The sequence below is a fragment of the Hesperophylax consimilis genome, chromosome 24, assembly GCF_061612785.1.
Source record: "Hesperophylax consimilis isolate HC1 chromosome 24, BYU_Hcon_1.0, whole genome shotgun sequence".
Taxonomy (NCBI): domain Eukaryota; kingdom Metazoa; phylum Arthropoda; class Insecta; order Trichoptera; family Limnephilidae; genus Hesperophylax; species Hesperophylax consimilis.
Genome location: NC_142859.1, coordinates 13,685,941 through 13,699,591, shown reverse-complemented (window position 1 = coordinate 13,699,591; position 13,651 = coordinate 13,685,941). Strand labels below are relative to the sequence as shown.

At 32.9% G+C, this 13,651-nt stretch overlaps 1 protein-coding gene across 1 annotated transcript in view; it reads left to right on the top strand.

The window, feature by feature from the left end:
- dpr1 (defective proboscis extension response 1) overlaps window positions 1-13,651 on the top strand; it is an 856,597-nt gene that overhangs the window by 110,226 nt on the left and 732,720 nt on the right. Inside the window, exon 2 of the mRNA XM_089646572.1 lies at window positions 5,369-5,563. Coding sequence (XP_089502698.1) covers window positions 5,434-5,563 — 130 coding nt within the window. The 5' untranslated portion in view covers window positions 5,369-5,433. The remainder of the gene's footprint in view (window positions 1-5,368; window positions 5,564-13,651) is intronic.

Here is a 13,651-nt window from a genome sequence, read left to right as displayed (position 1 = left end):
TATAAATGGATTATTTCAATATTTTGTATTTATATTTTTTTTACCATATGATAATTTGATTTAACGACTTTCATGTACGACCAGTTGAGATTCTCGATTATTTATTTAGAGGTCGCGGATTCTTAACCCGGTTTACGCAAATAAATTTCATTTAATTATTATAGTGGTATATAACTGCTCGTGATACTAGAACCGAAGGACATAATTTCTTACAAATCCCTTTTGCTTAAACAACTTTTGGCCAGATAAATTTTAGATATTTTGCAACAAGGCTATATAATGCTCTCCCACTAGCCATTAGACTGAACGATTTTTTTTTGAAATATAAAACAGACATCAAGTCTTGGATCATCAGCCAAGACAGATCCAAAATCAAAAATTTTATAAAAATCCCTTCATAAGTATGTACTCCAACTAGATGCTGATTAACAAATTTATCATTTATTATTATTATTTTTTATCTTTTTCACAATGTTTAATGTAATGAAATATTTTATGTATCAAAAAATATGTAAATATTAATTTATGTATCAAATACGTCTGTCTCGACACAGGTTTATCCTAGTGAGACAGACATCGAAAAAAAAACCTGTAAAAAAACTTTATATTGATAATAAAAAAAATAAAAATAAAATATGTATAACATTTTGTGTAAATACGCAGCGCGCAAAAGTCGCAACTGCTTCCAACCGTTTGGAACCAGTAAGACAATAAAAAACACTATGATATTTATAAATAATAATTAGGCTGTTATTAATTCTGTAAACACTCTTTCTAAGGTTGATTCACGTGGTTTTATTTTCGCTGCTCAAAATTATTAATTGAACAAGGAATCAGGAGACCGGGAAAATAACATATCAGGTCGGTGGTTTTTATTTGTATTTATGTGAAACCGCACAAAAGTCCCAACTGCTTCTAACCCTATGGAACCAGTGAGACTGTGGCATCTCCAATTAGGGTGCGTTTTTAGGCTTGTAATGGGGGGAATAGATGGAGAAAGAAAGGATTGGAAGAACCGGGCTATTCAGATGTTGTCACAAAACACAGCTAAAGTCATTTCAAGCAACGTTTCGATTCTGAATGGTGGTCTTTCTCCTGTGTTTTCATACTGTGATCGCAATAGGCGAATCAAGAGTGGACTGTAAAATATTAATTGTGAACTTGGAAGTTTACACAACTATGGTTGGAGATGGTGAACATGGAGTAAGGAAGGAATCCGACTAACCCTTTTGATGTTCTTCAAAGATGTTGATAGTTGGTTTCACTCCCAGTAGATATGATTTATTTCATGCACAAGCTTCCATAGCATCCAGGTTGGATACAAAAGCTACTGAGGGAAACAAATATATTCACTGCACAGGCCTTCTACCCTGAGTTGATATCAATAACAACACTGATCACAAAAAGATGTTCATCAAACAGGCTCCATCAATAAACTGCTTTGACAGTCACTTTTACTGTAGTAAAATGTCACACAAACACGTGGGCAAAGTCAGATAATGATAGGTACTTGTAGGTAAAAATGAGATGAGAAAATGCAAGGACAATGTTAAAGGAAGATAGTCGCGTCAACAGATACTATACACAAATTAATCAAACAACTTTCGCACGCCGAGATTGAAATCGAACCGAGCCGATTCGTAGCCGAGGAACGTAACCACTCTACCACGAGGCCGTCTCTATTTGAAAAGACATACTTTTAGTAAATTGTGGTACCTTCCAGAGTGGTTGATAATCTCAGTACGCCCTGGTGGAGGACCACCGTTCATTATAGAATAGTTGCTTGAAATGGATTTATCCATGTTTCGTGACCAGATCTGAATAGCCAGGTTCTTCTCGCCTTTCATCTTCCTCATCACAAAATATTACGCTAAACACAAACCATGATACCATAGTACTTATTAGTAAATTATTATAAATCGAAGTATGAATGAATTTGGTGACACTCTATTTTTATAGCAGCGTGACTTAATGTTAAAAACAGAATCTGTTAAAAGAGACTAGTCCGTTTACGTAACCGAACATTTCACAACCACGTAGTCCAATAAAACTACCATTGGAGCGAGCAAGGAAAAAACCGTCTTGCAAAATATAAATGCCTCCTTTTTTCATGTCAAAATCTCCAGAGTTTGATGGTATTAAAAACATAACAAATAATGCATATTTTGCTGGAAATGAGAAGGTTGGTTAACTTTTTGTTCAAAGACATTACGTTCCTCTGTTAGAGCAAGGAGACGAAAATATAAATTATTCTGCACAATACACTATATTATATACCTTTTTATGTTAATTGCCTCACAGTTAATAATCCACGATCCGTTCATTTCATTTCTTGCTTCTAAAAGGGCTAATGTCAGTTCTTCTCAAGATCCGTGTAGAATTTGTGCATGTTTTATTTTTAACAAAATCGATCTTCTGGTGACCCTAAAAAGCCCCAAAATCTTACTACGATACTTTTAGAATTCGGAAGATAACCTAAATTGTTGTTTTCTGCTCCCAAAAACTGCAGCATACATTTTGTCACGTGAGGTGGTAGATTCCCGTTAGTAGTTTTTTTTTTTAAATTTTATTTAATAAATTTTCAACGATTACACTTTTTGGTTCAATTTATTATCACAAAACGAAGAATTCATTCATTTATTATGTAAAAGAGCTATGTCAGTAGGTACTCCATAATTTTACAAGTAACATGATGAGAAAATTCTGCTAGAAGAAGGAATTAAGTTACTGTCAGGTTATCGGTTAGCCTGGAATGTTTGTCATTTTATACAAATGAAATTGATACATATTTGCCCTGGATTTGTATTAATGAAATGAAGCGAGCAGTTGACAGTGGAATTCTGGTACAAACACTGATGGACGGCAATGAGGCATGGAACTGGCAGAGGGAAAAGTAAAGAAGATTGATTGCTGTGGAAATGAGATCCCTGAGGCGAATAAGCGGTCAACCATGCGCGATTGTATTAAGAATACAGAAATCCGAAAATAATGCTAGACCGATGATGTTACTGAGATGATAAGAGGGGGTGCGCCTAAGTGATAGGATAACAAATAAAAAGAATTCTTAAGTCGATTTATCTCAAGAACCCGTGTAATAGAAGAACAGTTTAATGAAGACGATGGATTTATATGAATGAATGAAGTAAGAGGTGCGTGCCAAGTCTAAGATGTGTGATGAAAAAATGACTTTATGGCTAATTATATCCTTTTTAGACAGGGTTATAAATTAACGGTTAAAGACGATGCATCCATGTGAATGAATGAAGTAAGAGGTGCGTGCCAAGTCTAAGATGTGTGATGAGAAAATGACTTTATGGTTAATTATATCCTTTTTAGACAGGGTTATAAATTAACGGTTAAAGACGATGCATCCATGTGAATGAATGAAGTAAGAGGTGCGTGCCAAGTCTAAGATGTGTGATGAGAAAATGACTTTATGGTTAATTATATACTTTTTAGACAGGGTTATAAATTAACGGTTAAAGACGATGCATCCATGTGAATCAATGAAGTAAGAAGTGCGTGCCTTATTTACCCGGAGAGATAATACTGTCATTGGCTTATAAATGAAAAATCTGTATATCTTTAAAAAAATAGAGCAAACAAAGAAGAAAAGGAAAGACATTATTTGAAAGTTTTAATTCTAATATAAATGAATGTATTTACTTTTTTTTTCTTTCCTTTCACTAACAAGCTTTTTATTTCCAGAAAAAAAAATTAAAATAACATTTTTCACCTAGTTAACTAGAATTTTAATTCTATTGCATTGTGCTACAGTACGATGTTATTCACTTTCAATGTGTGTTATCGTATATGTATTACTTTAGAATGTGTGTTATCTGTGTGCTATATTGTCTTGTACTTTTGAATGTACGTTATCGTATTGTCATTCAAAGTGTTTGTGTACTTGGGACGCTTTAGTGAGTTCTATGATTGAATGTAAGAGTCTGTTATTTATTTTATATAACGGGAGGTATTGAATTTAAGATATAAATATTGTATTATAATTGTATATTGAGATAGAACCTGCAGACAAGCAGCCATATGGCAGCTTCGTGGGACTATCTACACATTGTCTAAAAAAAAAAATGAAAAAAATTTTCAGTCAGCTTTAAAAAAAAAAATTGTTTTCATAGAATACTCCGAAAACAGCACGAAAACAAAATCGACAAGCAAGGCATCGACGGGAATATACTACCTACGGTACCTATAATACCTAATTGTCGATAGGAACGGAACCTGCTTTACTGTATATGGGTCAAGGGTTAGTTTCCGTACTCTTGCCAAGAATGGATTCAGCACGTTAGGAGGAGGTGCGATACGTGGGTACTACTGCAAATAAATAAGTCTTCATGTGTATAGTATCTATGGCCAGAAAGGTATTGGAAGAGAGTATAGCACTGTGTATCTTTATGTTTATTGTATGATAGCGTCGTGCGAGCGTTGTAGTAAAATTAATTTTGAATTATTTTGTGAGTAAAAATTCAAATTGGGAAATTTAGTTATTGAAGACAATATTAGAGATTTTTAAATGAAAATCTGATACAGAAAAATCATAAAAAAGATACGATCGCATCTAGATAATAATAAATATTTTTTTAATGTCATCTGCTAATAAAATTCTTTTGATAATTTTTGAAAAAAATTCGTTTAAAAATTAAAATTCGTTTGGTCTTGATTATAAAATTTTATTTGTAGGGAAGTATATCATTGTAGCATTGAATAAAAACAACCATTTTAAATATAATACTGCACTTACATACATATATCTCACTATAACACTCATATACTTCAAAAATATTAATAAATGTTTTACTGATGTTAGTACAAAAGTGACACAGGTAAAATGTTTCCGTATGGCAGTGGCAGTCACTCAGGGAAAAAATCTAAGGTTGTGTTGTCTCAGTTCATATTGTTTCACACTTGTCATTGTTTTGTCGTACTGCGATGTTCTTAAACACATTTAGAAACAATTACGACAAACAAAAATGTTATAAACATGTGATGCTTTATATCCTTATGATTTATTTAATATCCTGTTTATTTAACATTATTCCATTTTACAAATTCTACCAACTTGACGAAAATAATAATGACAGTGCAAGTCAGTGCTATTAATTTGTGCCAAAACTATTTGTACTAAAAATAAAAAATTATATATTTTACTGAATTTTTTCAAATTTTCACTAAATATTGCCTTTCGTTAATATATTATTTATTTATAATCGCGCAAGCAACTATTCCGCTTATTCATAACAATCAATGATACTTTTAGAATAATTTTTAATATTGTCAAGTTAATTGGTAAAATTCCTGGAAGGTTTGTCTGACCTTATTTTTATTAACATTATTTTTCTTCTGTTTGCAGGTCCATCACCCAAAAGCGTGACATAGATAATTATTGTAAGTGCGTCATCAGGATAAGCAGATACAATGGATACAATGAGGAGCAATAACCGATTAAGAAGAAACGGGATAAAGACCTGGTGCAACCGAATAGAACGCAGTTTAGCCTTTTTCCTACTAGTGATCTTCATGCTGGGACTTAGACCCGGAGCTTTAGGTAAGTGAAGTAACAACACATCATTTATCAAACTATTAATGATTTTTTTGTTCGTAATTAAGACTTAATTTTGACGGCAATAACATCAAAGAAAACATGGAAAAAGAACGCAGATTGCAGGTAAAAAATTGGAACTTAAAATTAAATTATTGAAACGGGTAAAAATATTATTACCTTTCTTAATATATAGCGTAAAACCCCCTGACAAACGAAGAACGGAATTTTGTGTGTTCTTCATGTAACTTTGTTGCATTTAGAAACACGCCAAAAATGCGACAGGTGACAAATTTCATAAAAATATTTTCTTTCGTACTTTTGACTAGTAACAAAATATTGTTTAATAATATGAAATATGTGATTATTTGTCACGTCACGTCGAAATAGTTGTAGATAAAAAATTTTGTAATTCAACAATTTTCTTTGTTCGAATTAATCGATTTGCTAGAAAGCAAAAATAAGTAATGCATATTTAAACACTAACTAACTAACCATCACGGCGTTTCAACGCACGAGTAAGCAGAGAGGACGGACCGCCAAACAACTCGGTATTTACACACACTTCTTGCCTCATTCACATTCATACATCGTCTCATAAATACTTTTCTATTATTCTGTCTCTTGACATGGCCCAATCAATTATTTGGTTTACTTGATGGTGTCATGTTTCGCTCGGGCGTCCCTGACTTCTGCTACCATTGATATTTGCGTCATATAAACTTACAATCCTTTTTTCGCTCATTTATATACATGGTTTTACCACACATACGCCTCAGGGATCTCATTTATTCTACTTTCATTCTTTCTCTGCCAGTTCCATGCCTCACTTCCATACATCAGGGTAGGTACCAGCGCTTTATTGTGTACGGTTAGCTTCGCTTCTTTGGACAATGTTTTGCTAGCGTCAACTGCGTTCAGTCCTCCATTAATGAAATTATATGGATTTTCCCTTCTTTCAAAATCTCTGCCAGCCTTCCCATCTTTCGTAAACATACTTCTTAAATACACAAACTCATCCACCTGCTCCTAGTATTCCTTATTTACAACTATATTGTATACTGTTTTTGTACTCTCTCTTTCAAATACCATGACTTTAGACTTACTTACATGCATCGTTAACTCATTTTTTAGACATACTTAGTTCATCCTAGACACTTTTTTGGGGTGGTCCTATGCTCAGTAGGTTACTTGCTTGCGCAGTGCGGTAGTAAACTGTGTACCCCAAAGTTTAATTCTAGATTTACATTTATATAAAGCACTTTGAAACAACGTCATGTTCCAATAATGTTGCTTGCAACTATTTAGTACAGAAATATACTCTTCTACTTCAATCAACTAAAATCGAATGAATTTCATTGAAACATTTACGGATTTTTATGGCTGTTTATTCTCTTACATCAGATACAATGGGCTGATAAAATCTCAAAATTTTCCAAGAAAAAAGGCAATTATAAAAACATGATATTTGTGTTGCTAAGAACCAAAACAACTGCCTCTCGATACTAATTCACTTATATTACCATGACACCACTGATAATCTAGTGAATTTTATGTATTAAATGTACCAAGTTACATATTTGTATATCCCTACATCGTTTCACAAACCAAAGACAAGTGTTTGATAATATTATCATCACTAACTTATGACATCGTCTTAGTCAGATCAAAGACCTTAGGGTTAACTTTGACAGATATTAATTGACATTTCACTAACACATCCGTAATTTTAATTGGTACATACATAACGACAATACATCAACTGTTCAGTTTCGTCAGATGTAAATCTAATTTATTCAACAGTGCTGAGTGTATTGTATTATAATAATTGCATTATTGGAATACTGTATAAATTAACTCTCAGGTCTTGCATAGAACAGTGGAGATTTTTATTTTTCAGTCGCAATAATTCACGAGCAGAATATCATCTGCCAACACATATTAAAGGTAATACATTGTTCACGTCGTACTACATATAATATGCGCTGGCAGAAAACATATTTCTACATGAAAAAATATATGTATAGAGGTAAGATATAACGGGTAATATAGGAACAAAGCCAAGTACAAAAGCAAGTAAGTAAATACGAAGAGGCGTAGTAATAAAAATCGTTTAGGGTGGGAATGTTTGTACGACATAAATACATTATTCATTTGAAATAAAACCTACTTTTTATCTGAACTTAAAAAACTACTTTATCAAAAATATCATAAAAAATATTTATTGCCCGTCAATTTACATCGCTTCGTGTTAGCCGAGAAAAATGTGTTGAATAAAATAAGGGGGCGTAATTCACACGAAAATTCCTTATTCATCAAGTTAACGTTCGTTCACTGAACGATTTAATGGATCTCTTAGGGAATCTCTTAAGGGATTAGGGATTTTATCTTGCGTCAATCTTTCGTACTTAGGCGAAATTAGGGAGTAGTACATTCTCCCATTTTTGGCTAGGGGCGTAACAGTGGTGTGGGTTGTGTGGGCTGGTGACAAGGATCAACATGTCGGTTTATGTAGATTTCGTCCCGTACGTTTTTTTATTTTATTTTTAAATCACATGTATATTATTTATAGTACCTTGCTTCGTAAATTCAAAATACGTTACTGAAAACCTAAACATTAGGTTTAACAATATTATTACAATCAGGTAAGTAGATTAACTAGATATAGAGATAAAACTGTGTACTCAAATTTGAAAAACAACAAAAAAATTATATGAATTTTTACGCCGAATATTGTTTTATATCACCTTATATGGTGGTTGACGATAAACAGCAGCAAGCGCTTACGTAAAAATCATGCCCATAAATAGAATGATCAATACGGATAAGGGGGAAATACGAGGGGGAGAGACCAAACAGGAAGGAAAAGAGAACACCCAGACGGGGACTTGAGTTAGAAAAACTCGTTACTTTGGGACAGAAAGCTGTGGACTTCAGTTATGGTAGTCGGAAGACAACCCATTGGTGACCCACACATAGCTACAAGGAGAATGCGGTTTCACTCTAAACTCTGGAGGGTTGAACCACGCAATGGACCCAAGAGCAGAAACCCAAACGTTCCACATCGGTACACAGCAGTAAGTGCTTTTAAATATATGGTACCTCTAACAAACGTAATGAAACAGAGCCAGCAACTTCCAGCGTACAATTTTTCAACGCAATAGTTGATAAATAAGTATTAATATGCATTACTTTGTCGCCAAATAAATGTTATGTCAGTATAACTTCATAAAGTGTTTTCATTTTGATGGTTCCTTGAGAGATGGCCTGAATTGACGATCCCTGAGATAGTGATAAATATATATAATTTAACATACGCTGAAAAATTCTAATATTAACTGTTGGGTGGGAATCTGAGGGCCAGTGTCGGTAGGAGTGACAGATGTGTGAATCCATCCTTCCCACCGCGTTGAAAGGCGATGTTCCGAGAGAGTCCCGATCTACTGATCTTACCGATCTGGCCTAGCATGCAGTTGGTGGGTAACTGGGTAGACGCATCGGCCACCAAAACGAAGACAAACCTCACTTGGGACAACCACTTGGAGTTATGGGACCTATGGAGGTACCCATACCCACCTAAAAATTGACTTTTAGAAAGCTTTTTCTAATAATAATACATTGATAAAAGGAAATAAACAAAATGGTGTATCTTGTAAATTGAGCTCATCATGCCAAATAAGAAGTGAATTTTGAATTTGAGATGCTAAAAACTGTTTTTATTAAATTTTCGAGAGAATTTTTGGTTCATTGATTGATTTATAGATAGGTGAGACTAGGCAATAATACTACCTACTATTCAAAACTATGAAACGTTCTAAATTTAATTTAATATAATAAAATTTACAATAGAAAAAAAAAGATTTTACAATGTCATCGTAGGTTTTTCCAATAAGAGGTATTATTTTACTATCTATATAAATTAAAAATGACAGCTTCAAAAGCCGAAATAGCGGGCTATTCAAAATAACACCTCTTATTGGAAAACCCTATATTTACGCGAGTTTGTAACCCACTACTTATTTTTTATTACGTTATTACTTTTTGCCTATCTAAAAAAATAATCAGTTACGCCACTAGTCAAGGCATCATTATTCGCCTGGAATATTAACAAAATTGACGGCAGTCAATAACTTCAAACGTTCATTACTTCTGTGAGAAGCGAACGGGCAACATGGTAAGTGAACTAATTAATATGGTGGAAATAAAATTGGGAGATTATTTCCAGATTAACGAAAGTCAATTCTGCTTAATGTTGTATGAATAACCATGGAGTCACAATATTATCATTATTAAATTTTCGATCAAGTTATATTTAATTCAGTGTGATTAATATGTAAATATAAATATATATACCTAGATACTTCATTTTTGTGTTTTTATTGGCTAAAAAGATTATGCATTAATATCGCTAAAAATATAATCTTTTTTTACATAATTAACATTCACCTAACAAATAATCAACAAAGAACGCGCAATGAAATCAGACTACCACAACAACAAAAGACCAAAGCCAATCCGTTAAACAAGTAAACAGTTAATTCTATAAAGGGATGAAATATAAGGTAAAACATTGCCAGAAACCGTAAAAACAACAATCAATAAATTCTATAGATTGTAAGAACAACATTTTAAGTAAAATAATATTTAACCGTACCTACATAATCAACAAAATTCGTAAACTTAAATGTTCATATAACGAAACATAAATAAAAATTTAAATGAATCAGTAGATATTTCACCATGTTTTACTAAAACACAAGGTGAAATATTTATTCATTTGGTAAACGACCGTATATGTGAAAACTTTACTTATATAGAAACTGGCATAAAATAGTTCATGGAAAGATATATACGTTGTTTACACAGTTAAAGGGGGTTGTTAATCTGTTGTAAAAACTTGACATTTCTTGTCGAATTTCGGAATATTTTCTAGGTATTTTAAAATCTCTGTATATTTCCTCTTTTTGAAGATCTCATAAAAATTAATACCATTTTGAGAAACTAGATAAAAGTATATTTCAAATTTTTGTATTCGAAGTGGACTTTGATATTTATAAATTGGAATATTTCAATTTAAAACATACAAATAATAAAATACATATTTTAATTCCAAATTACGAAAAAAAAGAGAATGCGATATTTTGGAAACACTTTCCGTTTATTTAGGGAATCATGCAAAAAAACTCGTTTAATCTCGTTTGTGCAATAAAAATATAATGACATTTCACAGAGAATAACAACAAAAATGAGGTTTTTCAATTCATTGTTAGCGCAATATAAACGTTGATTTATATTTGTCTACACGTAAATAAAACATTCGTGTTATTAAAAAAACATCACTTTCATAGAATTCGTATTAAACTCACGTGATAACAGACAATTAAAGAAAAATGTGTCCGAAATAATCTAACTTTTACAAGACTTAAAATTTTATGTGTCAGTCTGCGGAAAATCCAATGATGCCAGTTCTTTCGGAACCCAGTTAAAAATATTTTTTATTAGTACAAACTTGAATCTAAACTTTTACATTTTTTACACATTGTGTAACAAAAACACCCCTAAACGAATGTGAAGTGGTTTTTCTGTAGTAAAGCTGATCGTGTACAATTATTTATTACATTTCTGCTACTGAGAGCTCCATTTTCCTTTCCTGTTTTATTTCCATAGTTTTTGAGAAAGAAAAACATTTCACTAAAATAAATCATTAAATAAAGATACCTTAAAAATTGACTTGGTGAACGACTTTTAGATTCTAAACAATTGTCCGTAAATATTGTATCTGTGATTCTTGATACAAAGTCTTAATACTATAGACCAGAGGCTCCCAAAGTGGTCTATATGGACTCCCAGGGGTCGATATTGGATTGCTGGGGGTCTATGTCAGCGAGAAAAAAATTTGGGGGTCCACGAGATTCAAATGGGGGTACATACGAGCGGACCCCCATTTTCCTCAACTCAATAATATGTAGGAGTACCGTAAATGACACAATACAACTAACAAAGTTTACGTAATACTAATAATAGACTGAGAAATTACTTATTTGATATTTGTATGTTTATAAATCATAAAGTTGTTAATTGAGGTATATAAATAGAATCTACATTCCTTTTTTTGTCAGAATATTGAACCAAAATATTGCACATTGGAAGCCGCGAATTTTCCTAGTTTAACTTGTTTTTGAAAAACGTCCAAGATAATAATGACATTCAACATTTAGATGTACTTCCCACAGACTTTAAAACTAAGTTTGAGGACATTTTGACTGTGGAAATGGAATTTTGAAGAATCGGATCTTATGACAAGAAGAACTGATCGGAATAAGCGCTAATAACGAACTTAAGGGGCAGTTCTGTAGGGCCAGCTACAGAAAAAAATTCTCGTTGCTTATCCTGCTCCATTTTCATTTGGTGTAATACCTCGAAAGGGCGCCCCTGTCTGCACAATGCAAAAACAGAGGAACTATATCGCCACCCGGTTGTAGGGTAGGCAAGGGAAGGAAATCTTTTTACGAAAAAAATAAATGATTATCACATGGGACGTTAAAAGTTTTAGGAAAATTCAATATTCTGCAGGCAGGGGGTCTACGGAAAAAAAATATTTGGAAAATGGTCTACGGGACAAAAAAGTATGGGAACCTCTGCTATAGACAGATATGTTATAGCGATTTGAAAAGTCCAACCCGAGTTGCCGCAACAATAATAATGATTGTACAACAAAGCGATTAACTGGCTTTCAACATTGGTAACGGCGGCACAAGACCTCCGGTTGAGTTCACGCCAGGGAGACGGGCAAAGAGGCTTAACCCTTTCCGGATGAACCCCGCGCACTGCGCGGCAAGCATATTTATTCGGAATGGTTGCGTCCCAGTGCACTGCACGGGGCAGTGTCCTGCCGCACAGTGGGCTGAAAATCGCCTTTCATAGACATAGAGACTTGAATTTTCAAGGGTATTTTTTTTGGCTAGAAATGGATTCTGCTGATCATTACTATGCTATAAAATGTCGTACGAAGCAATTGCGTGTACAAATGAAGGAGTTATAATTTTTTTAAGAAAAATTTGTATGGCGCTGACATTAAAAATGAGGCTATCTCTGGAATCATAAGGTTGGCCGTTCTATCCTTACACACAGATAATACTACTATTTATTTGAATTTTTTTGACACACTTCATATTGGGGCGCAAGGTGCGATTTTTTTTTTGAAATCCTCAAAGTTGAAAAAGACAGTTATAATAATTTCAATTACATGACAGTGATTAATCTGAGTGCAGTGATTTTAAAGTAAAAAGAAATCGAAATCTAAGGATTTTTTACGCGAGTGACATCGAACAATCAAAATGTGAACAAAGTAGGTCACCTGTTCTTAATAATTATTCGAATCCTTTTTTCTTCAATTGTTGCAAAATTATTTTGTGGCGTCACTTTAATTATAGAGTTCATTAAATATTAAAAATTCACCAGAAGCTGAATGAACACGGCGACGCCAGTCAAACACATAAATGAGCATTCATAGTAAGTAGTCATTTCACACTTAGTTTTACCATCATTGATATCTTTATTTTATCATTATGGCTAAATGTTATGGCACCCCGTAGAATCAATCGCATTATTTTATATTTGATTTCTGACCGTTAGGTTGTTGTGACAATTATCTCTCCGAGTTTTATATGCTTACTGTTCTACATTCAGAGTACACTAACTTTTGTAATTTTTTATCTTCAGTCTTCTTAAATAAACTTTGTCTTCCGTGGTATTCTCTTTTTATTTCATGAGCTGTAATGTGGATACTTTTAACACCTAAATAAATGGTATCAAGGATACATTTTAACATTCTCCGTGGTAGTCTTGGTACAAGGTAAATACTTCACAAGCGTTCCAACTTTCTGGGTTCTGTGGAATTATTGCATCTCACTTATATTAGCGAGTGGAAAGAAACAAGGAAATGAGAGAGAAAAAAAAAATTGTTTTTCAGATATAAAGGTTTTCCAATGAGAGGTGTTATTTTGATATTCAAAGAAAAATATCATTTTTTAATATAAATGATCAAATATTTATTTCATTATAAAGAAGAAGATATGCCGTTAATAGTGAAAA